At 34.3% G+C, this 25,239-nt stretch overlaps 1 protein-coding gene across 9 annotated transcripts in view; it reads left to right on the top strand.

Annotated features, from left to right (window-relative positions):
- LOC105835394 (vesicular glutamate transporter 2) overlaps positions 1–25,239 on the top strand; it is a 200,757-nt gene that overhangs the window by 20,399 nt on the left and 155,119 nt on the right. For 8 of the 9 annotated variants that reach the window (XR_004962679.1, XR_004962684.1, XR_004962680.1 and 5 more), the window contains 2 exons: positions 6,590–6,773; positions 14,592–14,825. Coding sequence is in view for 6 of the 9 variants with exons in the window: in XM_036284492.1 (XP_036140385.1) it covers positions 6,590–6,773; positions 14,592–14,825 (418 nt within the window). In the remaining 3 variants the exon portion in view is untranslated. The remainder of the gene's footprint in view (positions 1–6,589; positions 6,774–14,591; positions 14,826–25,239) is intronic. The other variant, XM_036284567.1, reaches the window with a different exon arrangement.

Raw genomic sequence — 25,239 nt, forward strand, 5'->3', positions numbered from 1 at the left:
ATAGTCGAATCTTATTTAAAGATCTCAAGTAATGTCTTAAGAAAGATGCTAAAAGATAGTACTTAAGATGATCTTAAATAAATCCGACTATACCGGCCGTAGATCTTGCATAATGATTGTACTATTACTTCACGAACTGTCATTATTAACATCATAACCTCACACCGCACGTCACTTTGCGCGAACTCTTGGCGACTCACATAACCCATTATTACACACGATGCAAACGCCGTAGTAACGATGCGAATGGCTGCGTTTCGTTTTATTACGCACATGATTAAACGACATTAATAATTATGCGTGAAATGAAACATTGTCCAAGAAGCATGCAAATGTGACACCGCTGCTCATGCCACTATATTTCGTCGGTATGATAGATTCCTAAATAACCTGATGTTCATTCATCAGCACACAAGCGCCTCTCGTATCAAAAGTGTGAAAGTGACGTTTTCTGATCTGAGAAGTCGACGATGACGTTTCTTACATGAAAATTTTAACATTTAGACTTGCGTCGTGATATCTCCTCTCATAGGATACGTAGAGGAAAAATAAAAATAGTTTTCTTATATAAATCAACCTCAATCTTTCGATTGAGCTTAGTTAGAACTCGATCCGTTTAGCCGTTTCTGAGATCCGATAATCTCGAGTGCTCGCAAGTCGTGTACTCGCGTAAAGAGCACGGTCGGGCTCGCGCTGCGCTTTCACTTGGCGCGAGCCACTACCGTGTCTCTTGATAGTTTAATGTCAATCATCAAAATATACATGTGTCATCAAATTCATCAATTGTCCGTTTTAGAATAGTTTGATAACAGTCATCAAAATATACATGTGTTGTCAAATTCATCAATTGTCCGTTTTAGCATAGTCAAGATTTACATTATATTTTCCGTCATTTTATGGTATACGCTCAAATCTTGAGTATTTACACTAAAGATTGAGTGTTTATACTCGAACATTGACTGTGTACACCCAATGATTGAGTGTTCATACTAAAGTTTGGATTTAAATACTGAATATTTAAAAGTATACTCTCAACATTTGGATATAACACACAATAAATGAGTGTATACTTCCAACATAAAGTGTGAACACTGAAACGTTGGAGATGTACACTCAACATCTATCGGTTCAAGGTATACACTTAATATTGAATGTGTACTCTCAAACATTGGATTAGAAAATATTAAATAAAAACAAAAGCAAAAAAAGTTCAACGTTCAACCGAGATTAAAATTAATCTGCATTGGTAGAAATGGACATAAAACGAATATCTAAAATAAACATTCAATTAGAGTGTTCAGCTGGCTTTGAGTATTAATTTGAGTATTACTTTCAACTTGGATGTTTGCCATCTAATTAAGTGTTAATTTCAGTGTTATTCTTAAATTTAGGATTAACATTGAAATTAACACTTAATTAGATGGCGAACATTCAAGTTAAGAGTAATAACACTCTAATTAAAAGTAAATTAAAGAGCGAACCCTCAAGTTGAGTGTTTACACTGAATTGAGTGTTCCCAGATAGCCAAATAAAGGCAACGTGTTGTTATTTTGCTGTCATTTATTCCCTATTAATTTTATCAAACTAAAGCCAAGGTGTTTCCTCAAACTGTCTGTCGTTCTGACATCATGTAAAATTCTACATTAGAATTCAACAAACTGACGGCAAGTTGTCACATGCATGCACAATTGCTGTCAATGTGACAAGTTTATTATTCCTCAATGCATGCCCTTACGGAAAAAACACTCTAATTTTGAAAGTTTACACTCAAAATTGAGTGTTAATACTCGATTTTGGGAGTTTACTCCGAAATTGAAGTGTATACGCTCAAATCTTGAGTATTTACACTAAAGATTTAGTGTTTATATTCGAACATTGAGTGTGTACACCCAATGATTGAGTGTTCATACCAAAGTTTGGATTTAAATACTGAATATTTGAAAGTATACTCTTAACATATGGATATGACACTCAATAAATGAGTGTATACTTCCAACATAAAGTGTGAACACTGAAACGTTGGGGATGTACACTCAACATCTATTGGTTGAAGGTATACACTTAATATTGAGTGTGCACTCTCAAACATTGGATTAGAAAATGTTAAATAACAACTAAAGCAAGAAAAGCAAGTTCAACCGAGATTAAAATTAATCTGCATTAGTAGAAATGGACATAAAACGAATATCTAAAATAAACATTCAACTATAAAGTGTTTAGCAGGCTTTGAGTATTAATTTGAGTATTACTTTCAACCTGGATGTTTGCCATCTAATTAAGTGTTAATTTCAGTGTTATTCTTAAATTTAGGATTAACATTGGAATTAACACTTTATTAGATGGCGAACATTCAAGTTGAGAGTAATAACACTCTAATTAAAAGTAAATTAAAGAGCAAACACTTAAGTTGAGTGTTTACACTGAATTGAGTGTTTACCCCTTATCCCAAATTATACTCAACTTGAGTATTTTTTTAAGTGTTATTTTCAGTGTTTTTTTCGTAAGGGTGCACTTATAATTTTATAAACTCATGAAGGTTATTTGTTCTCCTGATGTTAACTTCGTTCCACGTTAAATTACAATGACAGCAAATTGTAGGCAAGTTCACAACATACATGCAGTGCATTAATTTGCCCGATATGCTTAATCTCGCTTGGCTATCTGGGTTTACCCCTTGTCCCAAATTACACTCAACTTGAGTATTTTTTTAAGTGTTATTTTTAGTATTTTTTCCGTAAGGGAAGAATACAAAAATTAAAACTTACAGTGAGAACCAGCTGTATTTTTCCAATCAGATCGGAAAAATCATGCGTGGGCTTTGTGACTATTTTGATGTCAATAATAAAGTAAATGTGAAGGATGATTTTGACTAACATCTCTCGTACTGAGAGTCTGTGAGAAAGAAGTGGGAGTAAGAAAGGAAGGGGGAGCAAGTAGAGGATAGGATAGTTGGAAAGAAGAAATAGAGAGGTGGAAAAAAGGAAAGAAAAAAGAAAAAAAAGAAAAAAGAAAAAAAAGAAAAAAAAGAAAAAAGATGGAAGGCATCTCTATGGAATATTATTTGATAAAGTCATCATAAATCGGGTCGAGTAACTCCGTATTACATTGTAAGTTGAGGCCTATTTTTGTTTTTTTATGTGAATGGTTTCAGATATAAATCTCTTAGACAAGTTACTTTCTTTGTCCAAAATTAGGACCCCCTCCCAATCGAACTCGTATAACAAATCAATTTTCTGGTCAGTGATTACGGAGGTTTGGGTTCAGTTTCTATTAATGTGGTTCCTATGTTCCGAAATTCTTGTTTTAAGAAGTCTGCCTGTCTGGGGTTAACATAAGATGCTTCACAATCTTTGCAGTTAATTTTATAAACTACGTTGTATTGTGAAGAAACTGGTGTTAAATCTTTTTGTACTTTAATAAATTTATTCAAACTGTTGAGCCCACCCTTACAAAAAAAACACCCAAGATTTTGGTGTTTACACCTAACTTTGAGTGTTTACACTCCATTTTTTGTATTAACGCCTAAATTTTTAGTGTTAATACCGACATTTAAGTATCGACACTCAAAGTTTCGATGTCGATATCTTCTTTTTGGTGTCAACACAAAAAATTTAAGTATCGACACCAAAAGTTAAGTGTCGACACCGAAACAGTGGGTGTCAGAGACGTAACGGTATTGCCATCTAACCAGTTAATGTTTACGCTTAAGACTAAATGTATTCGATCATAAAATTGCAAGCAGAGCGTCTCAGATCAAGTCAATCGTATCTATAGCCGTCCGTAAAACTCACATCTCGTACCTCTGTAATAAATTACATTCCCGAATATTTTATATTCCCTACACTTTTAATTTATTATTATTTTCCAACATATAATTTATAAATAAAATATTATCAAATTAGAAATCCAGCTTTGATTACAATTGGTGTTTCTTTTTTTATGTGATTACATTTAAACAATTTATTTTAAATTAGTGTTGGCTATTTTATTTACATGTGCGTAAATTTTTCAAATAAAAATTTATATAAAAATATATTTTTATTTATATTACACGAATAATATTTTGAAACAATTTTTTGAGACAATTTTTAATGACCATGTAGACAAAATAATAAATTCCTAAATTTAAAAAAATATTAGCCATTTCTTAGTCCCAAATGAATTAATTACAGATTAAAATCTTGCACAAATCTTTAAGAATATGTCGTAACTGCTTACATACTACGTGACTGCATTGCTATCCCCACACACGCTACTCATGTGGGCCGAGTGCATATGGAGGGGATATAGTTTCCGCTAACGCGGAGTACGCTAACGCGGGGTTCCAGTGTACATCCGAAAAAAACCTCTTTCATTTTTTTAGTGTAATCTTTCCTATTGAGTGCTATCACAGTATTTCCTTTATCTGCACGTGTAAAAATAATGTTCGGATTATTTTTAATGAAATTTTTTTTTGTTTTTGTCGCTGTGATGATCTTTGACTCTTTAATCCTATTGACTCTGCACTGCCAATTAATTCCCTTCAATTTTGGAATAATTTTGTTTTTGATATTATTGCGTAAAGTAGGTTTGAGTCTAAGAATGTTATTTTCTATATGTTTAATGAATTCTCTGGTACATGTTCTTGTATCAATAGCTGGAAGATTAAAACCCTCACCTAATCTAATAGCTCCACAGGGAATTTCTAAACCTGATAAGTTTATAAACCATTTTTCTTCGATCCCACTCATATCTCGCTTGACATCATCTAAATCACTCGGAAATAATTTTACCTGATGGCACGTAGATACGGGATCCATTTTAAATGGCTTGAGACTGAAAATGGTATTGTTCTTATTTTTATTAGTGATGGATGAAAAATTATGGTTAGAATTATTAGTTTTTACAAAATAATGAATATTTCTAATGTCATCGTTATTAGGGATTTGATTGTCAGACCAAAATCTAAGTTTTTGTTGATTCTACATCGTTCTCTAATTAATAAGTTGTCTAATGAGCGATATTGTATACGGAAGAATGTTTTGCAAATATTGTTCGGGATCGCATTAGTGATTTTTGTCGTGATCTGATTTAATCTGAGTTTCTAAGATTATCGCATAGTTCTAAGTTAAGTAAAGAGTTCACTAAGATGTTTATTTTTCTATATGCACGGTTTCTCATATTTGTGTTGTGAAATGTCATATTATAAAGTTGTTTGTGTTTAAGATGTTGGAGAATGAGACATTTGTTTTCGAACTCATGTACAATAGTTTTATGTTATATCGATAAAACCAATTGTAAAATACAACATTGCACAAACACATCCAGTGTTGGCTCTTATTGGCAACATAATTTTATTTTGTTTTTTTTAAGTTATTAACATTTATCTTTCTAACTAGTTACTATCCAGCTCTCATGTACATATACACAGATGACATTTTATACATCGTATACGTTGACAAATTTTGTTACTCAAGCCGTTTGGAAGGAAACGCCGTTGAAGAAGGGATGAGGCCAGCTTGCTATCAAGCTAGCCTCTCCTTCTATAATAAAAAAATATATTCAGAGTGTTCAAATTAAAAAAATTAATATGCCAAAATTTATTGCTCTCCTCTTACTGCTTTAAGAATATATTTTTTAGAAAATCCTGTATACAAACACTTAGTAAATATGGATATATCTTAAGTAATGTTATAATTCTAAAATGACTAAGGAAGTGAACAACTATGTGATAATGACCGACGCCAGTACATATTTTGGTTTCGCGCATATGGCTTAATCGGAAATCTTGACGCGAACGAAAAACTTGATTACAGGAGAGGAGATTTTGATTACACAAATAAAAATCAAATACATGAGTAAAGATCTTGACGCGACGTTCAAATAGATACCGGCGGAAAATGCATAGTATCACAGAGCGAGTCTTTGTCTTTTGCAATCGAAAACGCGTGTCTTTTATGCGAACTTTTCGGTTGCCTGTGAATTAAAGGAATGACGAAAGCGATGCGAATGGTATACAGTAATTTCACTCGTGATGTAACAGAGCAACAGTTGCGAGACTCTTTCACTTTCCCGCAGGGTTTCGATCGTTACAATATATGATCGATTTGACATCTCGATTACGAAGAAGAAAGGGAAAAGCAGAAATTGTCTCGCAAAGTCAGCGCGTTACCAATGCTGCTAATTGATAGTGCAAAAAAGCATGGCATTGATTGATTACAATCCGCGTTAAAAGCGCGTCACAATTGTCGCGAAAAAATACGCAACTAGCACGAAAATTTTTGAGTATGTTTCCGTTTGAAAACAAAAAATATCACGCTCGGGAGAAGAGAGGGGGATAATAACATTTGCTCAATAGATATATTTTTCAACTTTGCTTTTAATTATTTAATAAAGGATGATTCATTATATATATATAAATTGTTATAAATTTTCAAAGAAAGTATGTTTTTTACCACATTATTAAAATGTCCTGTTATTAAAACCTTTATATAAGATGTATCGTAATTAAATGTACAACTGAAACGTATGTTTTAGTTGTATAGATTTATAAATTCTAAATGAAGAAACTCATACTATATACATAACAATTTTTTTCGTATTTTTTTAGGGTTAAGTACAACGATGAAACTAGATCTGGCTGGAAATTCTGGAAGAAAAGAAGATATATCGTGGCATTATTGGCCTTTTTAGGATTTTTCACGTCTTATATTTTACGTGTTAATCTCAGTGTTGCAATCGTTGCTATGACCGCTGTTACTAAAGTAGTTGATGAAAATGGCATTATTACTTATGTAAGATTATTTTTATAATATTTATGTGCATATAATTTATTGTTATTAATATATATTATATAAGATTATAGAAGATTGAAAATGTATTCTACTTTGTTGCGTTGTTTTCTTGAGGTTTTTAAAATTCTTGAAGAAGATGAGTAAATATTTATTAAAATTATTTTTTCTTCTTTATTTATTAGAAGGGGATTGCCAATACTGGTATAATCTTCTTTTAATAGTATTTCTTTATTTCTCGGAAACTAAACATTAACGCTGTATTAATACTCGTACATTTCATTCTTCTATATAAAATATGTTAACAACAAATTCTTCAAAAGCGAGAATAAAACTTGTATGACTTGTGCATAATTTTATTTATAATAGTGAGCATATAGAAGATGATTAAAAAGCTTGTGCCAAAATTTTAAGAGGTGTTAAAGGATGACAAATACTTTTTGTTAAATAACATAAGGTCGGCGCCGTTATCGCCGGAGGTAATATAAAAGCTGGAAGTCTATGCTGAATATTGCTAGATATAATGATTGCCTATTCACCTACAGTTACAAGATTTGCTCAAAGTGATCACTATTAACCTGTAAACAAACAAATCCTCTCACAGATCTCAAAAGAAATAATAAGATACAAAATGTGTCTGCTACGGTTAAAATCCTTCATTTGAATCTTCGTCATTTACTGATATGGCGTACACCAATGTGACTTCATAAGAAAAACTTCAGACAATTCATATTTGGTAATCTTAGGTAGGCAATTGGTTCACCAATTTATCTGTAAAGAAAGATGTTATACAGAAACTCGTGAACAATGAATGTAAAATGTACTACACCAAAAAACATTTACGAGACATCCACGGGAATTTACGTGGATTACGTGGATATAGGTTTTTCCACAAGTTATCTACGCGGATGCAATGTTCTTTTTTCATCACTGCATCGAATTCTTTCCTTGAAATATCTATTAGATTTTCTGTGGGTATCTTAAGTTAAGAAATATTTATAGGGAGTTTACATGGATATTTCGAAGAACGCCGCGCGCTCGTCCGCCAGTTAGTGCACGGCGCCGTCGACAGGCGGCGTAACTTTCTCGGGAGTAAAGTGCAGTTGACGCGCTACATAAAGACCACCCGCAGCACGATTAAGACAAGCAATAATTAACTTCCTGCTCGATGTGAAAGAAGACCGCCACATAATACTTTTATGATTTTTTCATTTTAATCGAGTAAATAATTCGCTGCAAGAAAAGTGAAACTCCAGTGAAACTTCACTCCAGTCAAATGAAGAGATTATTTATTGAGCCAAACATTCCTTCTTATAAGAAATGAGATGTCACTCCATTTCGAGTGGCCATATTTTCACTATCGCTTAAAAGTGAGGCCCGATTGCGCACATAAGCGATTGGACACAGTAGTATTTCCCGATTGAACACAGTCCCGATTGGCCCCGGACTCGATTGGATACAGACCCGATTGCACACGGTCCCGATCGGACACAGTTTCAATTGGACATGGACTCGATTGGACACAGACCCGTTTGCATACGGACCCGATTGCGCACATAAGCGGTTGGACATAGTAGTATTTCCCAATCGGACACAGTCCCGATTGGACACAGATCTGATTGGACACAGTTCCGATTGGACATGGACTCGATTGGACACGGTCCCGATCGGACATAGTTCCGATTGGACACGGACTCGATTGGACACAGACCTGATTGGACACGAACCCGATTGGACATGGACCCGATTGCACACGGACCCGATCGCGCACCAACCCGATTGCACACGGACCCGATTGCTCACCGACCCGATTGCACACGGATCCGATTGCGCACAAATATATTATTGTACGCACCTGAGCATTCAGTGCTTGTTAGAAATTGTCATTATTTATATATATTTCTTATTTCATTACTCTTACGCGAGTTTAATTCTTGTCAATTTATGTAAATCACGCTGCCTGAAAAATGTATCAACTCATTATTTATATTAATAGTCAAATTGATAAGACACTTGCTCAAAATGTAAGAAAATACAAATATTTTGTGTAAGGTATTAGTTTTCGTAATAATTTTTTTACAGTTTTTCCTAGAAGGGATGACTTTACAATACTATTAAATTGCTTGTCAAATTGTGTTTTGTGACTGACGAACGCGACGTGAAATCGGATTGCTTTAAAGTTTTGGACTTAAACAATATTAAATAAATAATCTATTTATAATGTTCACAATAATTATTTGACTATCAATATAAATAATGAGTTGATACATTTTTAAGGCAGCGTGATTTACATAAATTGACAAGAATTAAACTCGCGTAAGAGTAATGAAATGAGAAATATATATAAATAATGACAATTTCTAACAAGCACTGAATGCTCAGGTGCGTACAATAATATATTTGTGCGCAATCGGATCCGTGTGCAATCTTAAAATATAACACTGCACAAACACACCCGTGCAGGCTCTTATTAGCAACATATTTTTATTTGTTTTTTTAAATCCTACAACTTTGGTCCTGAACACTTCTTTCAGAAAATGTATTGTTTCGGAAGTAATAACCGTAGCTGTTCCTACCCGCAGAATTTAAAGGGTTTTTCTTTAAAAATGCATATTTAGGAGAAACAAAAAAACACGTGGTCAATGTTTTTGATGTTTAATAAATATTAAGTTAAGTTTTATTCAAAGATGCTTAATTTTTCTCATCTTCTATTCTGGTCAGCTTTACAAGTGATTTGCTTGCCTTCATTTCCTTGCTTCCTATCTCTTTTTTCTTGAAACAGCACCGTTATAATTTTTATTTTTGATAATCTTTTTACTTAAATTACCGAAAATTTTACGAATTCCTTGTTTACTTTGCTACTATGATCACCGTCACGTAATACCCCCCTCATACATCATTTGAATATAAATACATTACATAAATACGTGCCGGGCGAACCGCTTCGGGGTTCACAAGAACATGCTCCAAAAACTTTCCAGCCTTGTCTAAAAAACATATCGGTCAATATGCCGAAAGCTGCTTCTCTTGGCCTCTTTATAGAAAATCGGCCTCCTTTTATGTCGAAAAAAACCTGCTCTGAAACACCTGTTGAATAAGCGTGTTAAATAATTATCTATTATTTCTATTATCAGGACCCAAGTCCAGGAATGCCGTTAAGTCCCGGGACAATCTTTTTACCTTGAAGTCGTCTGGCGGTTTCGATTGCCGAAGCGGGTTCGCCTCAAACTACATCTACTATTTCTCCTGTCAATTGGCAGTCTTCTATCACAATTTAATGATTGAAATCCACTATTTATTTAGTTATTGTTGTTTTGGAACGTTTAAAACGGTCTTCACTAAAAATAAATGTTCGTACGAGTTTCAATTTTGCTGCCCAGATTGCAAACAAAGGAGAGGTCTACATCGTGTCTAATTCAACTTTAATTTCGATTTTTCTTTTAAATACAGAAATTTTATTGTGGCACAATACTGGATTTTGTCCATTTTTGAAACTACATTAGCTAACACTTTGAAAGACTGCCAAAAGAAAACTAAGAATCAGATTGACATCAAACTTTCAACCACTTTTAATACCATGTATTAAAATATACAGAAACAATTATACTAGCTTTACTCTTTAATGGTTAAGTCAGAAACTTTTCAAAACATCTACATATATGCGCCTGTTCGTGACTCCGCGTAAATACCATGCCATCGGGATATTTCCCGTTGAGTTGTACTCAGCAGGCGATGAGATTTTAAGCGCGCACAGCGTGAGCCTGAAGGATATTTGTTATTTTCCAATTTAATCCTCTTGTTTTCTTCAAGCTAAAGACAGGCTCACGTTGTGTACGCAACATGCTGTCTTAACGGTCGCCCGTTGTCGGGCCGCGGATAGCGCGCTGGCTCGCATAGCGCAGTCTCCGAAACGCGCTTGCGAACCAATCGCGCTTGAAAACCCGAGTGCGCGCATGACCGGAGCACGCCCGATCGCGAGAAAGCACCGGGGCCCGCGAGTAGCACGCAGCCCTCCGAGGCCACTTCAAAATTCAGAGCTTTTTGGATTCTCATTGGCGCTCGGGAGAGGAGCCTTTGCTTCGCCTCTCAACTGCCGCGAAAGCTCTCGAGTCACTCACTCTCTTGAGAGAATTTCGCCGAGATAATTAAAGTCGACCGCCGTATTACATTTCTAGTAGAGTCCCGTCGAAGCGCATCACGAATATTAACCGCGTTGCGCGCGACTACCTACCTTCGTTGTTCAAGTGCTTAAAATCAAATACTGTATAATATTGTGAATTGTACCAGTTTTGTGCTTGTGAGATATATGAGATTATTTACAACTTGTGATCAATTCCTCGCATCACCTTCCTCTGCCTTTGCACTCTCGCGAACAGCGCCCTTAAAATTAATGATGTCAGAATAGGGATGTAGTATTAGTGGAATCATAGTGTAGTTTATACTTAATTAATTTTTTGTAAGAAAGTGCCTTTAAAATAGAAAATAAATTTTTAAAACCATTTAAACAAAGAATTTAAATAAAGTTTCTAAAAAAATAAATTTTAAGTACAAAATACAAATTAGGCATTTTAAGTACTTTTTACATTTCTATTCTAAATGCATTTATAGGTACTATAGGTAAGTTTCCGCTGCTTACTAATAGGTACCATTACCAATACTGTGTGCACGTATTTCAAGATGGTAACGCATCTATATATAAGTACTGTAAACACTGTAAACACTTTTATGTTCATCTCAATCCCTTCCACTTTTTTACGAGCGTTGACCTACATGTTTTGGGACACCCTGTATATTTATAATTAATTCTTTTTTATCGGGACGAACCCTTAGTTTCTGAGAAAATTGTATTTAAATGTATATATTTTTCGGCCGGTAAGGTTAGTACAATGGAAAGCCACTTTTCGACACGAAGTGACCGCGGGGAGAGGTCTTCATTTGCGCACAGTACAATTGGACACATTGCAATTGCCCACCGTGCTATTAGACACAAAATATTGCACACCGTTCAATTGCGCACAGTTTGTTTGGACACAGTTCGATTGGACACCGCTCGATTAGACACCGTTCAATTGGACACCGTTTGATTGGACACAGTTCGATTGGACACCGTTCGATTAAATACATTTCGATAGGACATCGTCCGATTGCGCACCGTTCGATTGCGCACCGTTCAATTGCACACCGTTCAGTTGCACACCGTTCAATTGAGCATCGTTCAATTGCACACCATTTAAGTCGCAAACTCATGTGGTGCAGTGAATGCTTTACATACACACACACATACGGGGGGTGCAAGGGGGACTTCGGCCCCCTCCCGCACCCACCCCGTCCAAGTCGCTAATCCATGTACACATTGCAAACGCAACCATAATGTGCATGAATATTTAATATGCGTATGATTGAACAGTGTTCAATTGAACGGTGTCCAATCGAACGGTGTCCAATCGAACGGTGCGCAATTGAACAGTGCGCAATGTTTCGTGTCTAATAGCACGGTGGACAATTGCAACGTGTCTAATTGTACTGTGCGCTATTGAACCTCTCCCGACCGCGGGTGCTAAGTGCACGCCTACTGCCCAGACAACACGCGTGTCAGAATGAAAACTTTAAGAGCACTTTTTTAAGAAAACATTTAGATATCTTGGAAATGATGTCAAAATGGTAACATTTACCAGAGACGTCTACTAAGAGAGGTCTTTAAGATATCTCATTAAAGAGTCTTACTTAAGTTTCTTGAAAATGTTATCCTTATGACATCAGTTAAATAATATCAGCTTGGTATCTCATAAAAGATATCACAATGCTATCCGATTTTTGAGCCGTCGTAGTTGACTCAGAAATCAGACAACACTAAGAGGTCTTTGAGATATCTAATTGAAGAGTCTCATTTAAGTTTCTTGAAAATGTTATCTTTATAACATTAGCTAAATAATATCAGCTTGATGTCTCATAAAAGATATCACAATGCTGTCCGATTTTTGAGCCATCCATGCGCGTTGTAGTTGACTCATAAATTAGATAACATTATAATATCTTAAATGAGAAATCCATTTGATATTATTTAAAAATTATTATAAAGATGTTTTCAAAAATAACGGTTTGCCTACAATTACTGTGCACAAAAAATGCACAAAATCTAAATTTATCATGTACTAAACAAAAACAGCATAATAAAAACCATCTAATTAACCATTTGAACGCTTCAAACTATTAATGCTAAAAATAGATCGCAATTTCCATCAAATTATTAAGGCTATGGAAAAAGATAAATTTAACAATATGAAATTAATAAGTAAATAAATTAATGCTATTTATTTCTAATGTTTTGCAAAATTTAATTGCTTTTATAAAAAATAATATAATTGCGTCAGTTTATAACATATTGGTATTATATGTATAAGACAATAACAAGTACCCATATCGATAAGTCAAATTGGCGTAGCAGATAGAGTACAAGGTTCGTCATCCTAAGGTTCCGGGTTCAAACCTACCAGCGGTAAGTAAGAATAAAATAATTTAATTTAAATTTAATTAATCAATAAAAATTTGTCCTAAATTTAGTATGTTACTGTTGATAAAAATAATTTAAAAAAAATGAATTTTTATTTTACTTTTTATCTTTAGTTGCAGTTTAAAAATATCTGATTTAAGAAACCTTTTAGATATCCGATTTAAGAAATTTTTTAGATATCCGATTTAAGAAATCTTTTAGATATCAGTTTTATAATATCTTTCTGTTCTCAAAAAACGGCGCATTGGTTAACATTCTGACATCATTATGTTATCTTTTAGAAGTCTCTTTATGTTATCATTTTCAGAAACAAAATATCTTTTAGAGATCTTTTTGACAACATATTGTTCACTGGGTGTTTTGCTATCCGTGCGAGCTGGGTTCGAGAGCAGTTGTGACAATTTTTTTTCAGTCTATATACCAATTAAATTAATTTTCTTTAATCTTTAAAAAAATGTTTTTTGTGGTTTTAATAAATTTTTATAATGTTATTAAATATAATAAAAAATAATACATTTTTACTTATTATAAAATTATAACATTCTTGTACAACATTGTGGGTGGAAATTTACATAAAAACATTGAAAACAAATGTTTCTCACACCATGAACATGTTATAAATGCAACTTGCGTGTTGCAAATACATTTTTTTGTTATATATGTTGACTGGAAAAAACAATTAAAAAAAAACAAAAATAATATAACTAAAAATATGAAGAATAATTGCTTAGTACACGTCAAAGTTAAAAAATAAACGCGACATTGTACAACAATGTCAGAATTTTATAATAAATGAAATATCGTTATTTTTATTATATTTAATAACACTATAAAAATTTATTAAAACCGCAAAAAAGTTCGTTTTAAAGAACAAAGGAAATAAATTTAATTGGAATATAGAAAAAAAAATTTGTCACAATTTGTCTCTAACCCAGCTAGCACAAATAACAACAAAGGTTGGCGCGCACTTAGTGCCCGCAGCCACAGCGCTATATGCCGAGAAGTAGCTTTCCATTGTATTTATCTTACCAGCCGAAAAATGCACATCTTTAGATATAATTTTCTCAGAAACTACTTAGGCCCATTCACCTAAAAGCCAAAACACGATTTTTGCTTTTCACCTCCCCTTTCGAATGCATTATATAGCTCATTCGAAAGTAGAGTTAGCAGATAGCAGCATCTCTTTGTTAGTATCTAATATTTTTCAAATGTACATCTCTGGTTATATCTTACTCTTTTCTATTTTTGTTAAAATAAAAATGTCCGAAACTTAATTATAATAAAATACCTATTGTAACTTTTCCTTTCAGAAACAAGAATTTAATTGGGATTCGAAAATACAAGGATATGTTCTGAGTTCCTTTTTTTATGGGTATATTAGTACACAGTTACTAGGAGGATGGTTAGCTGCTCGCATTGGTGGAAAAAGAGTCTTTGGTATAGGAATTGCAGTAACAGCGTTTTTTACTATCATCACACCGCCACTTGTCAAGATAAGCGTTTACCTTCTTATTGCATTGCGTATAATCGAGGGTATTTGTGAGGTAAAACTATATTAAAAACAACTATTAATAAACTTACATATATACTTAACATTATGTTATAACTTTACATATACTTAAAACATTAAAAAACAAATCAGATTATATTCGCGATTTAGCGATAACACAACATACAACAAAATGCTGCTTGAAGTAATGCCTTTAAATATCAAATAGGTGTCTGTCGTCAAAGCTTTGTACATAAGAACAATTACGGCATACAATTTTGTAATATTGTGTTAGTATTATACTATGATTTGAAAGTGGAACAAGAGTAAAACAAAATGTAAAATTTTGCATTAAGCTTAGAAATCTTTTGCAACATTTTGAAACGATTACATAAGAATGTTTATCACGAAAGGACAGAACTATAGTGTAACAGAAATTGTCTCCTGCTTTTGCCCATATAATTTTGAAAACGTGAACATTTTTGTGGTAACAAATAATAGACATCTCATATCCTCTCTACTCACCGAAAATAGTTTATTTTTTTTGTTTCCTAAAATAAAAATAAAAGAAAATTCAACAATAAAAATTTAAAGAAATATTCAAATTTTTATAATTGAATTTTCAAATCACAGCGCAATATTAACACCATGTGCCAAAATCACATGCTACAAGTGCAAGTTTTAGTATACAAAATTTTGATGCTGGACGCTTATTTGATTCTTAATTCTTTCATGACTAAGGCCTTCCTAGATGAGATAAGTTTTATATTGAAATGATTCTAAGAGTTTTGGGATCACTGATTATAAATCTGGAGTCAAATCAGCAAAATTAAAAATGGCGGATTGCAAATAAAAGAAAATAAAAGAGGATGTTAAAAACAGATCATTTTTGGTCTGCTAGTGTAACATGAAAACGTATTAGAAATTTGTTATTTGGAATATTTAAGAAAGGAAAGTGACATTTATTTCATCCTGAAGTGTTGGGAACATGGTTAGAATGAGCGAAGTTTAGTTTGTTTTACCATTTAACAGCAGAAAGCATGTACGTATAATTTCTTCTCATATTTTAGAAAATATTTGAATACAAATGTTTATAAAACGTGGTGTAAAAAGGTTTTGTGTAATGCTTTTTTATTTTTGAGCCAAAAATTCAAAATGTAAAATGGCAGACTCAATGTGACCGCCTCGAGACAATCCGAAAATGCAAATGTTGTACAAAATCTGAGAGTCATATTACAAAGAAGTTTTTCATAAGGCGCTCTTTTTAATTGTGTAGAAAAGAAAGTCAAAATTGTATATTTATGTCACGTTTGGATTTACAAGTTAAGTAACAAGACAAAGACAATTTAACCAACAAAGACAATTTAACTCTTTGTATACATATTTATTTTTTCAACCTTCGCCTACACACTGGGTGATTAGCCACCCATGGCAATTTTAAACAGCTGTATCTTAAAATATTTATGCTAAAATTTTGAAAAAAATTATCAATTAACTTTAATGTTTATAAAAAGTATTTACATACTTTTGGTATTTAAAAAATTAGTTTTTACATTTTTTGCAGTTTTGGCGTTTTTTTCCATTTATTACGGTTTATAAAAGGTACAGAGCGCTGAATTTTTGAGTGAGTCCCAGATGCGCACAGTAATAAACGGACACAGCAAGCTGAGTGAAACGGACACAGTAACAAACGGACACAGACCAAACGGACACAGTAATAAACGGACACAGTAACAAACGGACACAGACCAAATGCGCACAGAGCGAAACGGACACAGTGCAAAACGGACACAGACCAAATGCGCACAGAGCGAAACGGACACAGTACGAAACGGACACAGACCAAATGCGCACACTGCAAATGCGCACAGACCAAATGCATACACGGAAAGTCGCAATCCCATGTGATGCAGTGAATGCTTTGCACGCACACACACACACACGGGGGGTGCAAGGGGGGCCTTCGGCCCCCCTCCCACACCCACCCCGTCCAAGTCGCTAACCTATGTGGACTTTACTCTGCTTGCAATGTACATGGATTGCATTTGGTCCGTGCGCACGTGCAGTGTGCGCATGTGCAGTGTGCGCATTTGGTCCGTGTGCATTTGATCCGTGCGCATTTGGTCTGTGTCCGTTTCGCACTGTGTCCGTTTCGCTCTGTGCGCATTTGGTCTGTGTCCGTTTCGCTCTGTGCGCATTTGGTCTGTGTCCGTTTGTTACTGTGTCCGTTTATTACCGTGTCCGTTTGGTCTATGTCCGTTTATTACTGTGTCCGTTTTACTCAGCCTGCTGTGTCCGTTTATTACTGTGCGCATCTGGGACGCTCCCGAATTTTTAGTGAGTGAATTTTTATGGATGGTAATCTAAGGCTTTCAATACCGGTATATCGTGACCCCGGTTGAATTGGAACTTTTTTTCAATATTGTTATCACCTGATCAATACCGGAATTACGATATTATAAAAAATGTAATATAAAAATTTGAATTTTCGCGCGCCTTCGCCGTGTCGCTGTGACGTCAGCCGACGCAACTAGGGCTGCGTTCCGTAAAGGTACTTGCACAATACTAGACAACAGGCAATAAAAACAAGACATAAAGAAAGAGAGAAAAAGAGAAGAAGATTCTTTCTTTCTTTTTTTTTCATTATTTTTGTTCTCATTGCCTGTTGCCTAGCTTTGTGCCATGGGCTTAAGGCTGGAGTCCTATGGATGGAAATTGACAATGGAACGGAATGACGCAATCAATCACGGAATCGTTCTGATAGAGCTCTTTCAAACATTTCATCGAAGCGGTCCCGTGATTGGTCGTGTCATTTCATTCCGTTGCCAATTTCCGTCCATGAGACGAAACTTGACTAACCTAAAAGCGCATATGCAAAAAATTAAAGACTGATTGGTAAAAAATACGTATTTAATTTTATTTAATTAACATCTCAATTTAGGCACTCTTCCAATACTCTTCCTGAATCCTGGTATTGGATTAAATCCGGTATTAGTATCGATATTGAAAAAGTCCGGTATTTAAAACCCTACTTCGTATACACAATTACACACTAGGTGGTTACGGTAATCACCCAGTGTGTATATGAAGGGTTAATCACCTATTTTGAGATACCGCATAAGATATTCGAAAATCTACAGCATAACATTGTACTTTATTTTTGAATTTGCCAAATCTCCATCGGTTTTTAAATCGGCTTCAAAAAATATTTTTGTATTCTACAGGGTACTAGCAATGATAATGTATATAAATTTTAGGTGCTAGTTGATGAGCAAAAATCGCCACTTTTTACTAGTCCTTCTTTTTTGAATATTTTAAAATGTCTGAAAATTGTTTTAATATGTTATTGAGTAAAATAGAAGTACGTTTAAAAAAGCAAGACACTTACTGAAAAAAATATAAGTATAGATATACATTTACAGGAGTCTTTTCATGTCAAGCGGACTTTTTTAAAATTTAAGTCTTGGATTTTATATGCAAATGGAATATCATGTTTATCTAGTTTTCAATCACAACGTTTCGACCATGGGATTTGGTCCTTTTCAGGTGTAAATTATAAATGTGTTATTAATCGCAAGACAACAACCATTGACGAGTTCATCACCGCAAATTCATAAACACGTTCTAAAATATAAAGGAATGCGTATACAAGATGAATATAATATATAATGAATTCATATGGACTTACGTGTCTCATTGACCTAGTTTACATCGTACGTTTACTCCGTAACCTATACACTATATTCGACCTAAACACGATAGGTCACAACGATGTAAACAGTCGCGAACTTGTTTGGGTCAGGCCACTTTTTCACGATCCCTGACCCATCTTAAGTCATACAACGTAACGCGTGTAAACGGTGGTGTACTATAAAGCGATGTAAGTGTACCAGCAAATGTTAATAGATGGATCTGTTTTATAGCGTACACCACGGAGGAATAAAAAAGAGCTTAAACTTAGGTGGTTTTCCCCGGAAAAACTGGGCTCGATTTCGAGGTCGGCTAAAATCGCTTTACTGATGTTGCGATCTGAGCGCGCTTGTCGGAGGAACTAGAAGTTATTTCAACAGCTGATAATAGCTCATCATCATAAACCCAGTGAACACAGTAATATAGTAGCAGTGTAACAGCAATGTAACCGAATATAACAGGTTACGTTATTCTGAAATTACACGTAACTTGCATGTAAGTTACAATTTCCGACTCAGCAATATAACATGTTATAATTACATATTATCTAACCGTCACACACAGTTACAAAGAAAAATAAAATAAAAAAAAAATTTCATTTTTTTAAAATTATTTTTATTAACAGCACATACTAAATTTAGGATAAATTTTTATTAATTAATTAAATTTAAATTATGTTATTTTTTATTTTATTCTTACTTGCCGCTGCTAGGTTTGAACCCGGGACCTTAGGATGACGAACCTTGTACTCTACCTGCTACGCCAATTTGACTCATTGATATGGGTACTTGTTATTGTCTACATATACCTATATGTTATAAATTGACCCGACTATATTATTTTTTATAAAAGCAATTAAATTTTGCAAAACATATTAAAAATAAATAGCATTAATTTATTTACTTATTAATTTCATTGTTAAATTTATCTTTTTCCATAACCTTAATAATTTGATGGAAATTGCGATCTATTTAGCACTAATCTTTGAAGCGTTCAAATGATTAATTAGATGGTTAACTATATAGATCATAATTCTAAGAAAAATTAAATAGTATACATTTATTATTCTGTTTTTGTTCAGTACATGATGAATTTAGATTTTGTGCATTTTTTGTGCGCAGTAATTGTAGACAAACCGTTTGTTGAATAACTATAACGCCAAAACGATGTATAACAGCTAAATCACTTGCGTATAACAAATATTACGTAACAGGTTATTTCCATGTCATATAGCACCTACATATCACAAGAATAACAATGTTAAATTACATGTAACTTCCATGTTATATTGCCGCTATAAAATGTGTTCACTGGGATATGACATGGAAATAACCTGTTACGTAATATTTGTTATACGCAAGTAATATAACTGTTATACATCGTTTTGGCGTTACAGTTATTCAACAAAAATTGTATAATCGTAACATAACACGTTCGTATCAATATTATTACGGAACGATGCGTCGTAGTTGACTCAGAAATCAGACATTATAACATCCTGAATGACAGATCTATTTAATAATAAAAAAAATTATTATAAAGATAATGTTTCCAAAAATAACGGTTTGTCTACAATTACTGCGCACAAAAAATGCACAAAATCTAAATTCATCATGTGCTGAACAAAAACAGAATAATAAATGTATACTATTCAATTTTTCTTAGAATTATGATCTATATAGTTAACCATCTAATTAACCATTTAAACGCTTCAAAGATTAGTGCTAAATAGATCGCAATTTCCATCAAATTATTAAGGTATGTAATAACAATGGAAAAAGATAAATTTAACAATGAAATTAATAAGTAAATAAATTAATGCTATTTATTTTTAATATGTTTTGCAAAATTTAATTGCTTTTATAAAAAATAATATAGTCGCGTCAGTTTACATATAGGTATATGTAGACAATAACAAGTACCCATATCGATGAGTCAAATTGGCGTAGCAGGTAGAGTACAAGGTTCGTAATCCTAAAATCCCGGGTTCAAACCTAGCAGCGGCAAGTAAGAATAAAATAAAAAATAACATAATTTAAATTTAATTAATTAATAAAAATTTATTCTAAATGTAGTATGTGCTGTTGATAAAAATAATTTAAAAAAAATGAAATTTTTATTTTATTTTATTTTTTTTGTAACTGTTGTGTAACGGTTAGATAACATGTAATTATAACATGTTATATTGCTGAGTCGGAAATTGTAACTTACATGTAAGTTACGTGTAATTTCAGAGTAACGTAACCTGTTATATTCGGTTACATTGCTGTTACACTGCTGCTATATTACTGTGTTCACTGGGATAGCACCTACATATCACAAGAATAACAATGTTAAATTACATGTAACTTCCATGTTATATTGCCGCTATAAAATGTGTTCATTGGGAAATACTACTGTGATATAATACATAAGTGCTGTGACGAAAAGATAAGCGGTTAAAATACATTTATTTTTAATATTTATACGACATAAATAAACAAAAGTTGCTACAATTAACATATTATTTGTAACAACTTTCGTTTATTTAGTTCTAAAAATTTACAATAGCTGGTGATATAAAATAAATTTATTATTGAATGTCATTGTTATAAGTATCATGTATACATAAATTTATTGCAAACTATATATTAATTTACTTCAAATTATACACCGCTTGAATTCATTGATGCATTCACTTTTAAATACTATTTTATTTTATTCTAATTAGTTTCTACGTTAATAACAAAACGTTTTTTTGGAGGTTTTGATTCACTTTGTTCGAGGGAACAGGCATATAACTCAGCCATTTATGGAGTATTGTGGTTATATGTCGCCTACAATAATAAAACATGCGTAACATATAATTTTCACATAAGCATGATACAGTTACCGACAGTAAATATGGTGACGGATAATTCTATAATACTTTCAATTTTTCCTGCAATCTGACGCTCAAATCGCATTATCTCGGTTTATCGGAGCCGCTTTTCCGGCTCACTTTTCCTCCCGAAGTTTAATCTCCTTCTTATTCTTCCGTGGCGTAGAGTGAGTCCCAGATGCGCACAGCAAGCTGAGTGAAACGGACACAGTAACAAACGGACACAAACCAAACGGACACAGTAATAAACGGACACAGTACGAAACGGACACAGTAACAAACGGACACAGTGCGAAACGGACACAGTAACAAACGGATACAGACAAAATGCGCACAGAGCGTAACGGACACAGTGCGAAACGGACACAGACCAAATGCGCACACTGCACATGCTCACGGACCAAATGCATACACGGAAAGTCGCAAATCCATGTGATGCAGTGAATGCTTTGCACGCACACACACACACACACACACACACACGGGGGGGGGGTGCAAGGGGGGCTTTCGGCCCCCCTCCCGCACCCACCCCGTCCAAGTCGCTAACCTATGTGGACTTTACTCTGCTTGCAATGTACATGGGTTGCATTTGGTCCGTGCGCACGTGCAATGTGCGCATGTGCAATGTGCGCATTTGGTCCGTGTGTATTTGGTTCGTGCGCATTTGGTCTGTGTCCGTTTTGCTCTGTGCGCATTTGGTTTGTGTCCGTTTGTTACTGTGTCCGTTTCGCTCTGTGCGCATTTGGTCTGTGTCCGTTTATTACTGTGTCCGTTTGTTACTGTGTCCGTTTATTACTGTGTCCGTTTGGTCTGTGTCCGTTTGTTACTGTGTCCGTTTCACTCAGCTTGTTGTGTCCGTTTATTACTGTGCGCATCTGGGACGCTCCCGTGGCGTACACATATAAACTACTTATCTACAAACTTAAGCCTTCGGCACACGATACGATTTTTCATACTAGATCGCATACGAGGTATCTTAATACTTGTCCTAATTGGCTCGGATGATTATGTCACCAATCGTAAGCCAATGAGGATATGTATGGTTTGTTCGCGTCGCCATGCTTCGACATGCTCCTACTTACTCCAACGCATTCTAATAGGTTGGCGTCATCGGAATCAACGTATTGGAGTGCGTTGGGGTGAATAGAAGCATGTTGGGGCATGTAACGCGAACAGACCCGTAGTAAGACGCCTCGTATGCGATCTAGCATGAAAAATCGTATCGTGTGCCGAAGGCTTTATGTATAGGTCTATACGGTGTAAACAATTTGTTACTAGCCTACTTAGGTCCCGGTATAGGTCAGGACATAGGTCAGGTCGCGCAGTGTAAACTAGGCCATTGTCAGTCAAAAACATGAGTAAATAATAACTTATAGTCAAATTAATTTAAACGAAGACGTCACAAATACAAATAAATTTTTCGACAAGTGCGTGCGAAAGCTACAAAAAGACTAAATATGTTTTTGTTTCAAGAATAATACAAAAGCCAAAAGTAAACATTAAGCGGCCTTTATTACTCGGTTATAAATAACGTTTAAATTTTCAGTGTTTTTCATTAGTTTGATATGGTATTTGGATTCTTTTTTATAAAAAACATTTCTGCAATCTCCCTTTTCTTTTATTCTTTTCACAATGTAAAATACGAGGCGATGCCAATCAAATTCATAATTCTCTATTAACCTGTGTTTGCTTACTACTGAATGGCCATTTTATTCTTATATCATTCCTATGTTCTTTTAAACGCGTTTCGAGATGACGTTTTGTTTGCCTAATGTAGGAAGCGTCGTATGTGGTGCTTTTTATGCCATATATTACATCCTTTCTCTTAAAATAATCCGTTCTAGCTTTGTTTTTTAAGTGATAATATCAAGTTTTTTTTGGTACAATAAATAATGTGTTGAAATCGAATTTGTTTAAATGATAACTAATACCATTACTAATGCCTTTAATATACGGTAAAAATATGTACTTCCTAACACCACAACCCACGTTTTCAGTTGTCATATTATTAATTTCATCATTGGCGTGGTTTTTTAAATCTTTAATGCGTCTGTTAACAAACTTGTTATTTAAACCCTCCGGGAAGCAATTATTTTTTTAAATATTTTTTACTACACTAATAAATTCGTGTTATAAAATTGTTTATCGGATAATAAAACCGCCCTGTCAATCAGATTTATTGTAATGTTCGTTTTGTACCGTAACGGATGACTAGAATGGAAATTCAACACTTTTTATAACTTCAACAACAGAGCACACATTGCGCACACAATCTTTCCTATCAGATTGATCGATAGATAAACCAAAATTTTTCCCTAAGATTAGGAACTTCAAAATATGTTCAGGGATAACCTTGTTATTTATGTTCGTTATCCATTTTTATAATCAAACTTTAGGAAGTACATATCTTTATCGTATATTAAAGGCATTAGTGATGATATTAGTCATTATTTAAACAAATTCGATCTTAATACACTATTTATTGTGCCAAAAAAACTTGATTATTATCATTAAAAAAGGTAAAAACAGAACGGATTGTTTTAAGAGGACAAATATAGTATATGGCATAAAGCGCACCATATGCAATGCTTCCTACATTGGGCAAACGAAACGTCATCTCAAAACGGGCTTAAAAGAACACAGGAAAGGTAATATAAGAAAACATGAAAGTGGCCATTCAGTAGTGAGCAAACACAGGTTGATAGAGGTTGATAGAGAATAACGAGTTTGATTGGCAATCGCCTCGTATTTTACATTGTGAAAAAATAAAAAGAAAAGGGAGATTGCAAAAACGTTTTTTATAAAAAAGAATCCAAATACCATCAACCTAATAAAAGACACTAAAAATTTAAATGTTATTTATAAACGTAATAAAGGCCGCTTAATGTTTACTTTTGGCATTTGTATTGTTCTTGGGACAAAAATATATGTAGTCTTTTTGTGGCTCTCGCATGCATTTGACGAACAATTGAATTGTATTTGTGACGTCTCCGTTTAAATCAATTTGACTAAGATATTATTTATGTTTTTGATTGACAATAAAACACATAGGTCCATATAAATTCATTGTATATTATATTTTTTTAGTATCTGTATTCCTTTATATTTTAGAACATGGTCCGGGAAAAATGGCGGAAGAGAGTGGATGGAGAGGCGGACTTCTCTCGAAGTGATGTGAAAACGTGGAGTGATAAGAGGTTAAGGAGTGAGGGGAGTATGAGGAGGAGAAAAAGGAAATGAAAAGGAAGGCCGGATATTGGAGGGAAGTCCGCGGAAGAGGTAGAAGAGGAAGGAGACAGGAAAGAAAATCGGAGCAGGCAGGAGAGAGGATGATGTGGCAAATAGATGAGGAAGGCAAGCGCGACCGGAGAGAGAGAAGAAGTCGGGTGGCAGCAGTGGTAACGGAGAAAAAGTAGTGGACCTGGTATCGGGCGCAGGAATTGGTGGAGGAGGCAGATGAGGGAGACACAAGAGGATGGCAGATGGTGTGGAGACAAGAGAAGGATGCAGAATAGAGAGAAGGATGGCGATAGCAGGTTTGGGAACGCAAGCGTTCTCAAACACGTGGTTCGCCAGGAAAGAGAGAGAGAGAGTGATAAAGTATGTAAGTGGTAAGAGGAATTGATGTATCGATTTATCAATAGTGGAAGAAGAGCAGCAGCCAATGAGAAGAAGGATGAAAGAAGAGCGATTAGAGATCGATGATCAGATTGAGACAAAGAGTAATAGATAGAGGAAGTGGTGAGAAGCTAGTGGATTAGTAGAAGTAGAGAAAAAATTAGAGGTTGATAGGAAGAAAGAGACGGAAAGAGATGGAGTCTAAGGAGGAGCTCAGGGAAGTAAAGAAGGAAATCAAGAGGTGATTGGAAGAGATGGTGAGGTTTTGGTAAAGAAAGGAGGAGATGGAAAGGAGGAGGGA

The sequence above is a fragment of the Monomorium pharaonis genome, chromosome 1 (genome assembly GCF_013373865.1).
Source record: "Monomorium pharaonis isolate MP-MQ-018 chromosome 1, ASM1337386v2, whole genome shotgun sequence".
Taxonomy (NCBI): Eukaryota; Metazoa; Arthropoda; class Insecta; order Hymenoptera; family Formicidae; genus Monomorium; species Monomorium pharaonis.